Source organism: Eschrichtius robustus, chromosome 6 (assembly GCF_028021215.1).
Source record: "Eschrichtius robustus isolate mEscRob2 chromosome 6, mEscRob2.pri, whole genome shotgun sequence".
NCBI lineage: Eukaryota > Metazoa > Chordata > Mammalia > Artiodactyla > Eschrichtiidae > Eschrichtius > Eschrichtius robustus.
The window spans coordinates 20,168,298-20,184,556 of record NC_090829.1 but is presented as its reverse complement, the minus strand read 5'-3'; the positions used below and the strand labels follow the sequence as shown (position 1 = coordinate 20,184,556).

Genomic DNA, 16,259 nt, shown 5'->3' with positions numbered 1-16,259 from the left:
CAACTAAGCCCATGTGCCACAACTACTGAGCCTGCGCTCTAGAGCCCGTGAGCCACAACTACTGAGCCCGTGTGCCACAACTACTGAAGCCTGCGTGCCTAGAGCCCATGCTCCCCAACAAGAGAAGCCACCGCAATGAGAAGCACGCGTACCGCAACGAAGAGTAGCCCCCGCTCGCCGCAGCTAGAGAAAGCCCACGCGCAGCAACAAGGACCCAACACAGCCAAAAATAGATAAATAAAATAAATAAAACTTTAAAAAAAGAAAGCAGGCTTGCTTAGCAACAAAACCATGCAACAGAAGCATGACTTGCCCCCCAAAAAACAGTGGTGGCATGAGACACACATCCTGCCCAGTGAGGTCAGTAAATTAATGATTCCTAGGACATGCTTCTCTGTGCACACTAAAAACAAAAATATAAGGAAAAGGTGACATTATACTGAAACCCGAGATGATTTATCATATTTTAGTATGTTACTGCCTTTTTGCTCATTTCCATTGCGCCATGACAGTCCCAGTTCGACCATGTGGGGACAAGAAAACTCCTCCGCCTGATGTGGAAGTGGAACTGATGATGGAAGCTTGATATCTACTCAAGAATGAGGAAGAAGGTGGTCTTCTTTTCCTTTGATTATAAAACTAGCCCACTAAGTTCTCGGAGCGGCATTCCCTTGCCCACCGGCTTGTAAGCCTCACAAGCGTCCTACTCTAATAAATCACTTCTGATCTATCACTTTGTCTCTCAATGAATTCTTTCTGTGCTGAGACATAAAGAACAGGAGGTCCTTGAACCCCCTCTCCCTCCACGCATTTCTGCGGTTTCAATACCTTTCCTATCTGTATTGCTGGGGAACTCTTCACCATTCAGAATCATTCTTCTTATGCATCACTCTAGGTTTGTAGTTCTCTACCTTGGCTGCACATTGGAATCACCTGGGGAGCTTTACAAACTACCAATGCCTGGGTCCTACCCAGCAGATTCTGATATACTTAACTTGGGGTCTGAACATTGTTTTCAAAGCTCCCCAGGTGATTCTAATGTGCAGCCAGGGTTGAGACCCACTCGGGGACCGAGGTAAATCCTTTTCTTTCCCCTCTGTGCCCTAGACACCTTTCTCTGATCATGCCTATCACACTGCACCTTAATTTCAGGGTGTATACCTATCTCCCTAACTAGATTTTGAACATCTCCAGCCAGACACTTTTGCATTTTTGGAGCTCGATGTATGGCCTGACACTTCGTGTTGATTTGGAAAATGTTTAATGGGAGGGTAAAACGTCATCAACAAACACTTATTTGCGTCCTCCAAATGCCAGGCGCTGCACCGCTCAGCCAGGTCTGGAACATAGAGAACACGCTGACGAGACCCGCAGCAAGAGCTAGCAGACACGACGTGTGTGCGTGTGTGTGTGTATGGAGGGCAGTCTGCAGCGGCCACGTGGCCCGGGCCTCACTTTCACCGACAGCCTCAAACGTAAATTTCTTAAATCTTCCAGGCAAATAAGGATCCAGGTAAGTGAGACAACTTGAGCCAGAGCCTATTTTCAGCTGCAATGGATGTGCGCAGGCGCAGACGACAAAGCCAGCCCCGTACACACAGGTCTAAGTCAAAGGTAGGCCCCGCCCCCAGAAGCGGAGCCAACCAGAGGGCGCGGGGCAGGCCCAGCCTCCCCGGGCTGTCCGAGAAAATCGCTCCGGCGTTTAAGCCAGAGCATAGGCAGGTCCCTCGACGCGCTCGGGCTCGATTGGCCGGCCTCCCACGGCGTGGTAACGGTCGCAGAGGCGGGGCCGGAGGCCGCTGAGCCGGCGGGGTTGGGCGCGCTGCTGGAGGGCGGCGGCGGTTGAGTAAGGTGAGCGGCTCTCGGGGTTTACAGAAGCGGCCGCTGGAGGCCCTGCCTGAGGAACCCCGGGAACTGACCACACCTGCGCCCTGCGAGTGGTCAGACTGACCCTTGCTGGGGTTCCCAGAGAGGAGCAATGAAAATCCCAGTATAAAGGCCGGGGGGAGCGGGGTGACCTGAGAAACCTGGTTCAAGTCTGGCTTCCCGCCCTTTGTGATCTTTGGCTTCCCGTTTAACGTCTCAGCGCCTCAGTTTCTTCATTTGTAGGACACAGCTGGTAATTCTTGCCTTACATGGTGGTTGAAGGTTAAATGAGGTAGTAAGTGTGAAGCGTGGAATGATTGCCGGCGCAGCCTGGATTCTGGATAGGTTGTAGTTACTCCATGCCCAAGCGTCCACTAGGGCCGACCCGCTCCACTTTGCAGTTGTCAAGGTGTCTGAGAAGGTCGCTTGACTAGTGAAGGCTCGTAGCAAAAGATGGGGGATACGCGGACGGGTAGAGTAGGTATCTCCTTCTCCGGTTTATTAGGCCCATTTCAGAATCGGAGGGGCCTTTTTATGCGGAGCCTAATTTGATTTTATTAAGAAAATCAATGAGGTGAAAATATTGCAAGGCTAAGAGACCCGTAACACGCAGACCAAACAGGTTTTTGTACCACTTTATTTTCTAACCGTAATAATGTTAAACACTGGGCACGCATTACCTCTGTTGGTTTCAGTCCTCTGTATGAGGTTTTGTTTTGTTGTGTTGTGTTGTTTTACTTTTGGTATTGCCAAGTAGACCCGGGCCTTCCCCGCCCTACTTTGGGGAAGAGGTGGCTGACTAGGGTTTTGCCCGCAGCTTCTGCTTGGAGGCGTGTTCTGACCCTTTATGTAACCTCTCGCGGGGCGGAATGATTTGGTTGAGATGAGATCCAGTGCTAATTCCGTTTCCTTATTTGCGGTAGATTCAGTTCTTTTTAGGAACGTTAAACAGCATGTTGGCATATTTTTGGAATAGAGCTTTTGCACTTAATAGACAATAGAGACTTTGAAAGCATTGGATGTTCCATTTATTGCAGTAAAAGTGAAATATGTACTTTTGAGAAAGCTAATTGCACATTTTGATGTGACTCACTTGTAGTGAAAAATAATTACATTTTAATTTATGGTGCATGTTACAGGGGCTTCAGACCTATAAAGGGCAAGTTACCAAAGGACTCTTGGGAGACCTGGACAGTGCAAGGAGATAGAAATGTGTTTTGCTTCTCTGCGCTTGGCTTTCTATGCCGTGTACAAATGAACTCCAACCCTGCAACTCCTATTCTCACAGTCTTACTTTAGGTGTGTTATGACACTGATTAAAGCAAGCTGCACCTTCTGCTTTGGCTTTGGGAAGCATTGGGTCTCTTCTGACTCAGAGTTCCAGACCTATGTCCTGTTACAGCTTGTAGTGGGGTAAAGGCAGCTGCAAACTATTGGCACATTAATTTCACAGTATGGACTTCTGAAAAGGAGGGCTCGGTCACAGGTGAAATTGTGAAAGTTGTTCTCCCTGCCTTTGCTTTTTGTGTTCAGTGGTATTGTCTATCTGAGAGTACCCCTGCCAATGAGAATTATTCTACCTTTGAAGCCAGAATCAGAATTGATGCTAGATGATGATGGAATTGGACTCCCAGCTAAATGTTTCAACAGAGCGGGGACAGGAAAGATAAGGGGAAAGAAGACAAGGGTGAAGGCACGTGGTGGTGAGCATCGGAGGCCATTAGCTAATTCAGTTGTTCCAGCTTCTGTTTAGTGGTTACCACCAGTACGACGGATGCCTGTTCTGGGAATAACACATGACCATTCTTACTAGGAGATGAACTTTTTAAGATTTGGGTTTCTTTATCTTTTTGAAACTTAGATGAAGATCCAGTTTCAGATATGAGAGTCACTGAGTGATCATTTCATTGAGATCAACTTGAATGACCAGGTGAAAAGTACAAGAGGAATGTGCCATGACTGAGGTATGTCTAATGTGACAGATAACTCTCTCTGGATGTTGAGAGACTGTGGAAAGGATCTACTAATTGTGGAATACTATACGTATATTTCCTTTTGACCTCCTCATAATCCTGTCAGATACTTTAATTTTTTTTTTTTTGGCCACACCCCACCACAGCATGTGGGAATCTTAGTTCCCCAACCAGGGATCGAACCCATGCCCCTGCATTGGAAGTTCAGAGTCTTAACCACTGGACTGCCAGGGAAGTCCCTCCTATCAGATATTTTAAACTCAGTTAAGGAAACTGAAGCCCAGAGTGGTTAAATAACTTTTTAAGATAACACAGATAGCTGGTCACCAACTCTGATCACCACTTTTGTCCTGTGTGCCAGGCACTGTTCTATTTGTCCTTTCTATATTAACTTTCCTAATCTTCACAAACACCTATGAGCTAAGTACTTTTATTATATTCATTTTATGATAAGGAAATTGAGGCACAGAGAGATTAGTACTTTCTTGGTTGCATGGCAGAATCCATGATTCGAACCTAGGCATTCTGGCTATACCAGCCTTTTAGTTAGTATTTCCTTTCCTTTTGCTTTTATTGTTATTTAACAAAATCTTTTTATTAAAAAATGAATTTTTATTATGAAATCAAACAGAAAAGAACATACATAAAGATGTGTAGCTTAATGAATTACTAAAAGACGATACCACCTAGGTCAGGGTGAAGAACCATGCTAGCTGTGTTAAGACTTTGCTCCATCCCAATTACAACTACTTGTGTACTCCCATTAGTAGCCATTCTTCTGACTTTTATAGTATTTGCTTCCTTGATGAATAAAATTACTTACAAGCAGTTTTTGTTAGCAGTAACTAGAGAATGGGTAACTGACCATTCTGGTGAATGTAGTGTTAGTCCTGCACCTGGTCCTTCTTGTGGCATTTCTAAAAGAGCCCCCACACAAAGATCCACCTTGTCAACTCTAAGGTAAAATGAAAGAACATATCGTAGAGGAAATAATCCCCACAGGACTAAAAAAAAAAATACTGCCAGAAAGTGTAGAGTCTGCTCTTCCAGGGGAAAGTGCAGTGAAACATGGTGTATTTGTAATAGATGTTCTGTTCCCCTGCACAGAGGTGCCTCCTATACTCCCTGTCAAACTCTAATGAAATAATAGAATGCTTTAGTGAGACATGTACAAAGTTTCAAATAAATACATTAAGTGCAAAAATAGTTGTTGATATTTACTCAAACATGGGTGTTTCAGTATTCACTTACATAACAAATTGATGGCCACAGGCGTTAGTTTCTGCAAAAATCCCCTGGTCAGTAATGTGTTAAATCATGTAGAAAACAAAAAGTGGAGCTACACATCTTTGTCATAATAATAGTAGCTTTTATAATTGCCCATGTATTTACCATGCCATTTACTTTTACTGAGAACTTTAGTTTTTCATATGGCTTTGATTTACTGTCTAGTGTCCTTTCATTTCAACCTGCAGGACTCCCTTTACCATTTCTTGTAGGGCAGGTCTAATGGTAACGAACTCCTTCAGCTTTTGTTTATCTGAGAATGTCTTAATTTTGTTCTCTCTTTTGAAGGACAGTTTTGCCAGATATGGGATTCTTGATCGACAATTTCTTTCTTTCAGCACTTTGAATGTATCATCTCACTACCTTCTGGACTCCAAAGTTTCTGTTGAGAAATATGCTGGTAATCTTATTGATGATTCCTTGTATGTGATATGTCACTTCTCCCTTGCTGCTTTCAGGATTCTCTCTTTGTGTCTTTCAAAAGTTTGATTATAATACTTGCTGGTGTAGGTCTGTCTGAGTTTACCTTTCTTGGAGTTTGTTGACCTTCTTGAATATATATATTTGTATTTTTCAACAAATTTGGGAAGTTTTCAGCCATCATTTCTTTAAATATTCTCTCTGCCACTTTCCCTCCCTTTTCTCCTTCTGGGACTCCCACAGTTTGTATGTTGGCCTGCTTGATGGTGTCTCACAGGTCCTTTAGGCACTGTTCACTTTTTTAAAAAAATATTTATTTATTCATTTGGCTGTGTCGGGTCTTAGTTGCGGCATGTGGGATCTTTTGTTGCAGTGTGCGGGCTCTTCTTTGCAGTATGCAGGCTTGCGGCATTTGGGCTTCTCTCTAGTTGTGGTGCGCAGGCTCCAAAGCACGTGGGCTCTGTAGTTGCGGCACTTTGGCTCTCTAGTTGCGGCGCGCAGGCTTAGTTGCCCTGCAGCATGTAGGATCTTAGTTCCCTGACCAGGGATAGAACCAGCGTCCCCTGCATTGCAAGATGGATTCTTTTTTTTTTTTTTAATTAAAAAAAAATTTTTATTTATTTTTTGGCTGCATTGGGTCTTTGTTGCTGCACGCGGGCTTTCTCTAGTTGCGGCAAGTGGTGGCTACTCTTTGTTGTGTTGCACGGGCTTCTCATTGCAGTGGCCTCTTGTTGCAGAGCACAGGCTCTAGGCCGGCGGGCTTCAGTTGTTGCAGCACTTGGGCTCAGTAGTTGTGGTGCACGGGCTTAGTTGCTCCGTGGTATGTGGGATATTCCCAGACCAGGGATTGAACCTGTGTCCCCTGCATTAGCAGGTGGATTCTTAACCACTGTGCCACCAGGGAAATCCCTGCAAGATGGATTCTTAACCACTGGACCATCAGGGAAGTCCCACACTGTTCACTTTTATTCAGTCTTTTTTTCCTGTTCCTTAGACTCGATAATTTCTATTGTCTTATTGTCACATTTACTGATTCTTTCTTTTGCCTGTTCAAATTGCCTTTGAATGCCTCTAGTGAGTTTTTCATTTCAGTTATTGTACTTTTCAACTCCAGAATTTTTTTGATTTCTTTTTAGGTTTCCCATCTCTTTATTGATATTTCCGTTTTGTTCATATATTTTCTCTTAATTTTTCTCCACATCTTTCTTTAGTTCTTTGAATATTTTTAAGGTGGTGGTTTTAAAATCTTTGTCTAGTAGTTCTGCCATCAGGTCTTTTTTTTCAGGGACAGTTTCTGTAGATTTGTTTTTTTCCTTTAAATGGGCCATAGTTTCCCGATTCTTTGTATCCCTTATTTTTTGTTGAAAACTGAACATTTCAATCTAATAATTTGGTATGTCTGGAAATAAGATTCTCTTCCTTCACCAAGGTTTTCTGTGTTTTGTTTTTGTTTGTTTGTTTGTTTTAAATTGTCATGGCTGTCTCTGTGCTGAGGATCAGCCTGAGGTATAAACTTAAGGTCTTTTTTTAGCCTGCACCTTTCTGGGCATGTGCAGTGACTTTCTAATTTCGCATATGTGCATTTAGTTTTATTTTTTTTAATTATTATTTTAAAAATGTTGTCTGCATTGGGTCTTCGTTGCTGCACGTGTGGTTTCTCTAGTTGCGGCGAGTGGGGCCTACTCTTCGTTGCAGTGTGTGGGCTTCTCATTTGTGGTGGCTTCTGTTGCAGAGCACGGGCTCTACGCGCATGGGTTTCAGCATTTGCAGCATGTGGGCTTAGTAGTTGTGGCGTGGGGGCTCTAGGGCACGCTGGCTTTAGTAGTTGTGGTGCATGGGCTCAGTAGTTGTGGCTTATGGGCTCTATAGTGCAGGCTCAGTAGTTGTGGTGCATGGGCTTAGTTGCTCCACGGCATGTGGGATCTCCCCAGGCCAGGGATCAAATCCGTGTCCCCTGCATTGGCAGGTGGATTCTTAACCACTGCGCCACCAGGGAAGTCCCTGCATTTGCTTTTAAATGTCCTAGTTTTTGAAGGTATGGTTTCCAAAAGGGGAAAAGAGAAAAATGAAGAGAAGAAAAGGACAATGGTCCTTTAAATCCCCGGTAAGTCACTTTAACCAGCCTGAGAGGAGCTTATAACAATGCGAGGAAGTACAGTAACACCCTTGCCTCTTTGTCTGCTCCTCTGAGATCAGAAGCAGCAATCAGTCAGATCACAGAACCCCAGAATTTGGAGGACAAGGTCCTTTTTGCCCACCCTGACTCACATAAACTGGGTATAACCTGCTCCTGGTACATTGTGCACAGCTGCCTGCCTTAAAGCTGAGGGTGGGGAATAGGTGGCTTTTACCCTGCCCAGAGGTGAAATTGACTGAAATTAACCACAAATCATCATTTAATCCTTCAGTGGAATTTGCAAGCCTCAATAGACTCAGAGTTCCAAAATAGTTAACATGAGACAGATTCTGCCAGTGAAGTTTTTTCCTAGTTGGGGAGACTCATTCCTGATGCTTCCTACTCTGCCATCTTCCCAGAATCATCTCTTCCTGATCTTGAAGAAATGGATGATTTCAGATTTGGAGCGGAACTGGTTCAAGATATCAGACAACAAGGAAGCTACTAGTGGAGTCATATCAAAAGGATAGGCTTGAATAGCCTTCCCCCAGCCAAAGATGAGACCACATAAGCTTTAATAATAATAATAATAATAATAATAATAATAATAATAATAGTGAACTGAAATCCATAAAATATGTTTAAATTCATGACCTCATACTGATATTAGATTAAAAAATTTTTCTTCAGTAGGTCCTTGTTGGTTATCTATTTTAAATATAGCAGTGTGTTTTTGTCAGTCTCAAACTCCCAATCTATCCCTGCCCCCCCAACCATAAGTTCATTCTCTAAGTCCGTGAGTCTCTTTCTGTTTTGCAGATACGTTCATTTGTATCATTTTTTTTTAGATTCCACATATAAGTGGTATCATATGATATTTGTCTTTCTCTGTTGGACTTAACTTCACTTAGTATGATAATCTCCAAGTCCATCCATGTTGCTGCAAGTGGCATTATTTCATTCTTTTTAATGGCTGAGTAATATTCCATTTTATATATACCACATCTTCTTTATCGATGGACATTTAGATTTTCTTCCATGTCTTGGCTATTGTAAACAGTGCTGCACTGAACATTGGGGTGTATGTATCTTTTCGAACTGTGTTTTTCTGCAGATATATGCCCAGGAGTGGGAATGCTGGATCATATGATAGCTCTATATTTTAGTTTTTTAAGGAAGCTCCATACTGTTCTCCACAGTGGCTGTACCAATTTACATTCCCACCAACAGTATAGGAGGGTTCCCTTTTCTCCACACCCTCTCCAGCATTTATTGTTTGTAGATTTTTTGATGATGACCATTCTGACTGGTGTGAGGTGGTATCTCATAGTTTTGATTTGCATTTCTCTAATAGCAATATTGGACATCTTTTCAGGTACCTCTTGCCCATCTGTATGTCTTCTTTTTAAAAATAAAAAATTATTTATCTATCTTTGGCTGCGTTGGGTCTTCGTTGCTGCGCGTGGGCTTTCTCTAGTTGCAGCAAACTGGGGCTAGTCTTCGTTGCTGTGTGTAGACTTCTCATTGCAGTAGCCTCTCGTTGCAGAGCATGGGCTCCAGGTACGTAGGCTTCAGTAACTGTGGCACGTGGGCTCAGCAGTTGTGACGCGCAGGCTCAGTAGTGGTGGCACACGGGCTTAGTTGCTCCACGGCATGTGGGATCTTCCCAGACCCGGGCTTGAACCCGCGTCCCCTGCGTTGGCAGGCGGACTCTCAACCACTGCGCCACCAGGGAAGTCCCTGTATGTCTTCTTTGGAGAAATGTCTGTTTAGGTTTTCTGCCTATTTTTTGACTGGGTTGTTTGTTTTTTGGATGTTGAGCCGCATGAGCTGTTTGTAAATTTTTGAGACTAATTCCTTGTTGGTTGCATCGTTTGTGAATATTTTCTCCCATTTTGTGGATTGTCTTTTCATTTTGTTTGTGGCTTCCTTTGCTGTGCAAAAGGTATTGAGTTTAATTAGGTCCCATTTGTTTATTTTTATTTTTATTTCCATTACTCTAGGAGATGGATCGAAAAAGATATTGCTGTAATTTATGTCAAAGAGTATTATGCCTATGTTTTCCTCTAAGAGTTTTATGGTACCTGGTCTTACATTTAGGTCTATAATCCATTTTAATATTATTAATAATAATGATAATAATAATAATTGCAGTGAACTGAAATGTATAAAATATGTTTAAATTCACAGCCTCATACTAATATTAGATTTTTAAAACAGGATTATCTTCAGAAGATAAAGAACCAATTCATTTTCTTGAAAATTGGTACATCAGTGGAATCACTATTAATGTGGGACCTTCTTGACGTATAACAATGACCCAGAGGAGAGGAAGCTAGGTTTCAGAGGTGGTTTACCCTTATTCTGAGAGTTATAGCCCATCTAGGTAACAATTTTAAATGGGGGAGTGACTTTGATTTTAGCATTCATTTTCACAGATTTTTCTTTGGATTTGGCAAATGCCTTCAGGGAAAAAGTGAGTTTTCATCTTCTTGATTTTTTTTCCCTTGATAATTCGTCATTATCTTATTAGTTCTTTAATGCTTTTAAGAAGAAGACATTTCTTCAACATAGTTTATTCAGCTTTTTTCATTGTCTTTGGAGGCAGAGTTGCCCACTCTACTATTACCAAAAAGTAGGCTACTTACCTCATGGAATTTAGTCTTATCTAGACGTATTCATATAAAACAAATTACACAGGTAATTAAGCTGTGTAATTGTAGAAGAAGTCTAAGATAATATACAGTGGTAAGATTAGGTAAGATCTATTTCATTCAGCATACTAATATATGGCAATGACACCAATTATCTATTAGTTTCTGTTTCAGGTTCTCCATACTTTCTATATGTTATCTGACTTAATTCAACCTATGAGATATAGGTATTACTATGTTTTCTCTTTTACAGATGAAGAAATTAAGGCTCAAAGATGTTGAGTTTGTCCATGTCACACAGTTTAATAAATGGTTAAGCTGCTAGTCACTCAGGCCACCTGACTCTGAACTGTAAACCTTTATACTTTACTCTTTGTAGTGCTAGAAGAGCATATAAAAAGAGGACCTGATCTAGTCATGGGATCAGGGGAGATTTCCCTGAAGAAGGAAATATGAGTCGAGAGCTGAAGGTCAAGTATGAGTTAACTAAGTGAAGAGGATAAGAGTGCCTAGGCCTAGAACCTGGAGGGAGATGACACTTTGAAGACTTGAAAGAAGTCTGGTGTGGCTGTTAGGGAGATTGTCAGAATATGTGGCTCCACACTCTTGGGGAATTCTCTTACATTGATATTTACTCCCCTTATGTCTGCTACAGACGTATTCTTCCCACTTTAGAACTGGCTGACTCCTGATGGTGATGCAGTAGGAAGAACACAGCATCACCTCTGAAATATTCTTGCCAAAAAGTACTGAACCTGAATTTAGTAAAGCCTTTAGATGTAACTAGTTTACAAGAAACATAGGGGATGAAGAAATATGTTAAATGATAAGAATACAATAAGCCAAATCCGAAATGTGAGTAATTCTATAAGACAAATGGCCTATTCAACAAATAAATGTCAGGTTAAAAAAAAAAGCGGGTGGGGGGAGACGAGTGAGATTGTTACAGATTAAAAGAAATTTAGGAATACTATATGCATTCCTTGAAAAAAAAACCCCAAAAGACATTTTTAAGACATTTGGGGGAGAATTGAACATGGACTAGATATTAAGTGATAGTAAGGGATTATTACTATAATTGGGTGTGACAGTGGTATTGAAGTTGGCTGTTTAAAAAGGGTCTGTATTTATTAGAGATGAATACTGAAATATAAGTGGGTAAGGAAGAAATGAAACAAGTATGGAAGAATGTTGGTTATCATTGAACCTGGATTAATGAATACTTGGGTTCATTGTACTCTTTCTCTACTTTTATGTATTTTTGAAAATTTCTCTAATGAAAAGTTTAAAAACTAGCTAAAAGGTGATAGCCGTTGAAGTTGGCTGATATTTTTGAAAAGTATCTTTATTTAAAATAAAGGTGGGAGGGATGAACATAGTGGGTGACTTAGTTGTTGGAGCCCAGAATTTAAAGGGGAGAGAGTACTCTGTGATGTCAAGCAGCAAAAATGGCAGAATTTGAGAATTTGTAACGTGTTACTAGGTTTAGCTGAAAATGAATTATTGGTGGCTAGTAAATTGTTGAGTTGGATTTCACTACCTGAAGCAGATATAGAAGGACAGAATGGTGCTTTGCAAGAAGTACTGAACTAGCAGCGGGGAGACTTACTTCTAAGGAATCCTGGGAAGATCATTTTACCTCTCTGGGTCTCAGATGGTTTTAGCATCTGATATATTCATACAAGTCTCCCAACACTCTCTCTTGCCAGCTCTGGGCAGCTAGAGATTTTGGATTAAACAATTTCCGAGGTTCTCTCAAGCTCTGAGATTCCATGCTGCTAATGAATGTGTGTGTGTGATTGTGCCTCTGCACAGGAGCAATTAGATATCAAAAAATCCAAGGAAATATTTTCATACAGAGTGGCACAGTCTTAGACAACAAGAGCAAGTGATGGGAGGGTCAACTTAATATAAACCTTTGTGTGTGCCATACAGAATCCTTTGTTGCTAGCTTCTTAGCTACTTAATAAATAAAGACCACCTAAGAATGTGACACATCATTTACCCTTCGAGTTAGTCCAGTGAATTGTTAGACTGGCCTATAACTTTGGGTCAGACACAGTTCTTTTAGTTTTTTTGGGAAGCAGCTTCCAAAAAACATCAATTTATTTATTAGCATCACTTGCTTTTCACATTATCTAGTTAAAACAAATAGTTTTCTTTGTGTGTATGTATGTAAAACCCCATAATGCTTTATTTCTGGAGGAGAACATTATAAAATTCTTAAAATCAGTTTTCTTAGAAGTCATAAAAGTTTTGACACAGGAATACTTAAATTGCCTAAGAGTAGTAGGTTCTTTTAGGTGTAATTTCCTTTAACACCTGTTGCACTTTTTTCTTAATTTAGGCAACTCACAATTTTTTATTGCCAACCTCTACTTCCTTTGACTCTACAAAGAAAATTGTATCTACAGCAGCCCCTAAAGCCCAGGAGTCCAGCAAATCATCACACAGACTCATGACTGAAAAAGAGGTAAACCTAAAATATTTGAAGCCAGTGTTTGTCAAAGTATATGTCAAAGAATACCACATCTACAAATGTGAAAAATCTTACTCTCAAAGGCTGCTTTAGTAAAATCATTTTGGGAAATGATGGGTTAAAGACTATTAAGTGATACCGTTATTCTAAGACTTCACAATACAATAAGTCCCCTACATACGAACCTTCAAGTTGCTAACTTTCAAAGATGTGAACGTGCATCTGGTTCCAGCAAGGAACCAGAACCTGTGCCATCAATGTCGGGCGTGAGTGAAATTGCAGCTTGCCCTCCGTCTCCTATTGCTGACGATTCTTCAGCTCTACCATCTCCCACCTCCTCTCCCTCCTCCAGTCAGTAACTCTTCCTGCCCGTTCATGTGATACCAGCCCCTGTATGCCAGCTGTTGTACTGTACTACTGTACTTTGCAAGGTAGTGTACTGTAGGATTAAAAATGTTGTGTTTGTTTGTTTTTTATGTATTATTTGTGTGAAAAGTATTAGAAACTTATTACAGTACAGTGCTGTATAGCCAATTGTGTTAGTTGGGTACCTAGGTACCTAGGCTAACTTTGTTGGACTTAAGAACAAATTGGACTTACGAACACGCTCTCGGAACAGAACTCGTTTGTATGTAGGGGACTTATTGTACTATCAGTCTCCAAAAAGAGGCTTTAGTATACAGTATTTCCTACTTATTTAACACTAATCTGATGAATATTTCATTAGACTGGTGTTCTGCAGCACATACTTTGGAAAATACCATTCTCAACTATTTTCAGAATTTGCAAACAGTTATGTTTTTCTTTCTCTTAAAAGAGCTATCAGGGAACGATATGTGTAATTGGGTCATTCAAAATGTGTGACATTGTTATTTATAGAGTATTTTGTTTTTATGAGTCATAGTAGGCATCCACTTATATACCCACACAGAGGTTTTGGCTCCTAAAACAGATACTAGCAATAATTTTAGTTCTGTGTCATTAATCTTTGTGACCAGAAGACATAAATAAGGGAAAAGGTTGTGGGAGGGAGGAGAGTTATAGAAAGGATAAAGAAAGGGAAGAAAGTCAGCAGTCAAAAGGAAAGATTTGTTTGGCACTGTGAGTCATAGTGCTATCAGAGAGCCATCATAATAATTTGTTTTTTGTCGTGATAGATTTTTTTTTAATTGAAGTATAGTTGATTTACAGTACTATATTAGTCTCCGGTGTATAACATAGTGAATCAGATTTTACTCCATTAAAAAATATTATAAGATAATGGCTATAATTCTCTAGCTGTATGGTGTATCCTTGTTGCTTATCTATCTTGGTAGATTTTTTAATGTCTGAGGGGCATTTGGATGTGGAGAATACTTTTAAAAATTGTCTAGGAGGTTGAGAGGGGAAAAATTGTCTAAATTATTAATCTTAAAGTTATTATGATATTTACATACTCTACACTAATGAAAATGTATAAAGTATATTTTTTCAAGCATTTAAATAGATTGAAAATTCACTCAAATTATGTTTTCACAAATAAGTAAGGTACTTAAGGTATTTTAAAAAGAACGCAAAGTACCTCACACAGTGATTTCAAAATTGATCATTGTACTTAAATTAAGAGCCCGTTATAAAACTGTTAATATCATGGATTTAAATGTGTCATTTAAAAAGATCTCCATTTCTGTTCTTATCTGTATTTTATGTTCTTATTTTTCTTCCCATTGTTAGGTTTTTATTTATTTTAGTTTTTATTCTTTTTTAATCTAGAGAGTGAGAGTTACCCTCTCAGGTTTATGGTGTAAATACATATTTAGAATCAGCAATACAAAACTTGAGTGTCTTTCAGAATGATTCTACTAGAATCAGTTACCTGGATGGGCAGACTCCTTTTCATAGTTAGTTCCTTGTATAATAGACAAGTTCTATCTAAATTACTGGCTCTGTCAAGTCAGATATGTTTTGATTTTGTTGTGACCCTAGTCATGGTTAAAGTAACACTTGTTTCTTAGTGACTCAACCTTTCTTTACTCTTCAATTAATATAACCTAATTTGCAGCTTTTTATTTTGATTGGGGCCTGGTCTGGTTCAGTTAAATAAAAAACCTAAGGGCGGGACTTCACTGGTGGTCCAGTGGTTAAGACTTGGCCTTCCAATGCAGGGGGGCTGGGTTCGATCCCTGGTTGGGGAGCTAAGAACCCGCATGCCTCCTGGCCAAAAAACCAAAACATAAAACAGAAACAATATTGTAACAAATTCAATAAAGACTTTAAAAAAACAAAAAACCTAAGTTCTGTTTGTTTCACTGAAATTACAAGGTTTTTTATTTTTATTTAATTTATCCATTGAAGGCCTATATGTGAGTGTTCTGGAATTATGTAATTATCTGTGCTTATTTGCATCCTTTTTAGTCTCTTAATTTTGTTAGAAACAAATTTGTTTTAATTTTAATCATTATATGTGTATAAAAATTCCTATTAAAGCTTTTGGAGAAGTCTGTTATTCTGGAAACAAAGGTAATTATATACAAGGGTATTTCTTCACCTTATGTCTTAAAGTTGATCCTTTTCTCCCTCGTAATTGTAGCTGGAAGAAGCAGAATGGGAAAGCATAAACGTGCTGTTGCTGATGCATGGCTTAAAACCTTTATCTCTAGTCAAAAGAACAGATATGAAAGGTAATCAGGTCCTATTCTTGCTTCTTAAGATAAAAATGTTCTTCTTCTGTTAAAAAATTTTTGATGTTAAATTTTTTTCCTTTATTTTTACTATGTGTATTACATTTCAAAAAATGTAGATCTCATCATTTTTGACAAACAATCATCACAAAGGATGAGGGAGAATTTAAAAACTTTGATGGAAGAAACATCACGTCAACAGAACATGATCCGGGAGCTCATAGAAACTAATAAGCAGCTTAAGTAAGAAAATGGAAAAAAAAGATCTCTTTTGAATTGTTTGTGTACAAGTGGTATGCATTCTAAAAATAACTCCCTTGAAAAAAATCTTGAAATTTAATTTTCCATTTTGATTAAATATTAAATTAAAAATGCTTTTAGTAGGTAAATCTTTTGGTAATAGCTTAGCTTAGATATGTAATGGTATCCTATATTTCTTCAGTTGGTTTGTGTTATAGGATAGAAATTTTAAGAATGCAAAGAAATTTTAGAAACTCATTGTGTTGTTAGGTGGATATGTTTGTTGATATGTTTTATTTTTATTACTAAGGGAAGGAATTGTGTGTCTGTTATTAGAAATGAACTTCAGCTACAACAAAGCCGAGCAGCAGATCAGGAGCAACGAGCTAATGACTTGGAACAAATTATGGAGAGTGTGAAATCCAAAATTGGTGAAATGGAGGATGAATCCCTAAATAGGGTTTGCCAGCAACAGAATAAAATAAAAGAACTTCAGAAGGAGCATAAAGTTTTACAGGTACTGAGCTAAACATTTTCTTACATGATAGTATTAAGACAGCTTGT

General features: G+C 39.6%; 1 protein-coding gene across 5 annotated transcripts in view; it reads left to right on the top strand.

The window, feature by feature from the left end:
- The first annotated feature begins 1,769 nt into the window (after positions 1-1,769).
- CEP70 (centrosomal protein 70) overlaps positions 1,770-16,259 on the top strand; it is a 69,173-nt gene continuing 54,683 nt past the window's right edge. For 3 of the 5 annotated variants that reach the window (XM_068545985.1, XM_068545982.1, XM_068545987.1), the window contains exons 1-6: positions 1,770-1,851; positions 3,728-3,830; positions 12,664-12,789; positions 15,365-15,455; positions 15,575-15,698; positions 16,032-16,212. In XM_068545985.1, coding sequence (XP_068402086.1) covers positions 3,822-3,830; positions 12,664-12,789; positions 15,365-15,455; positions 15,575-15,698; positions 16,032-16,212 — 531 coding nt within the window. In that variant the 5' untranslated portion in view covers positions 1,770-1,851; positions 3,728-3,821. Of the gene's footprint in view, positions 1,852-1,951; positions 2,120-3,727; positions 3,831-12,663; positions 12,790-15,364; positions 15,456-15,574; positions 15,699-16,031; positions 16,213-16,259 lie in introns of those variants that run through there. The other 2 variants (XM_068545983.1, XM_068545986.1) reach the window with 2 other exon arrangements.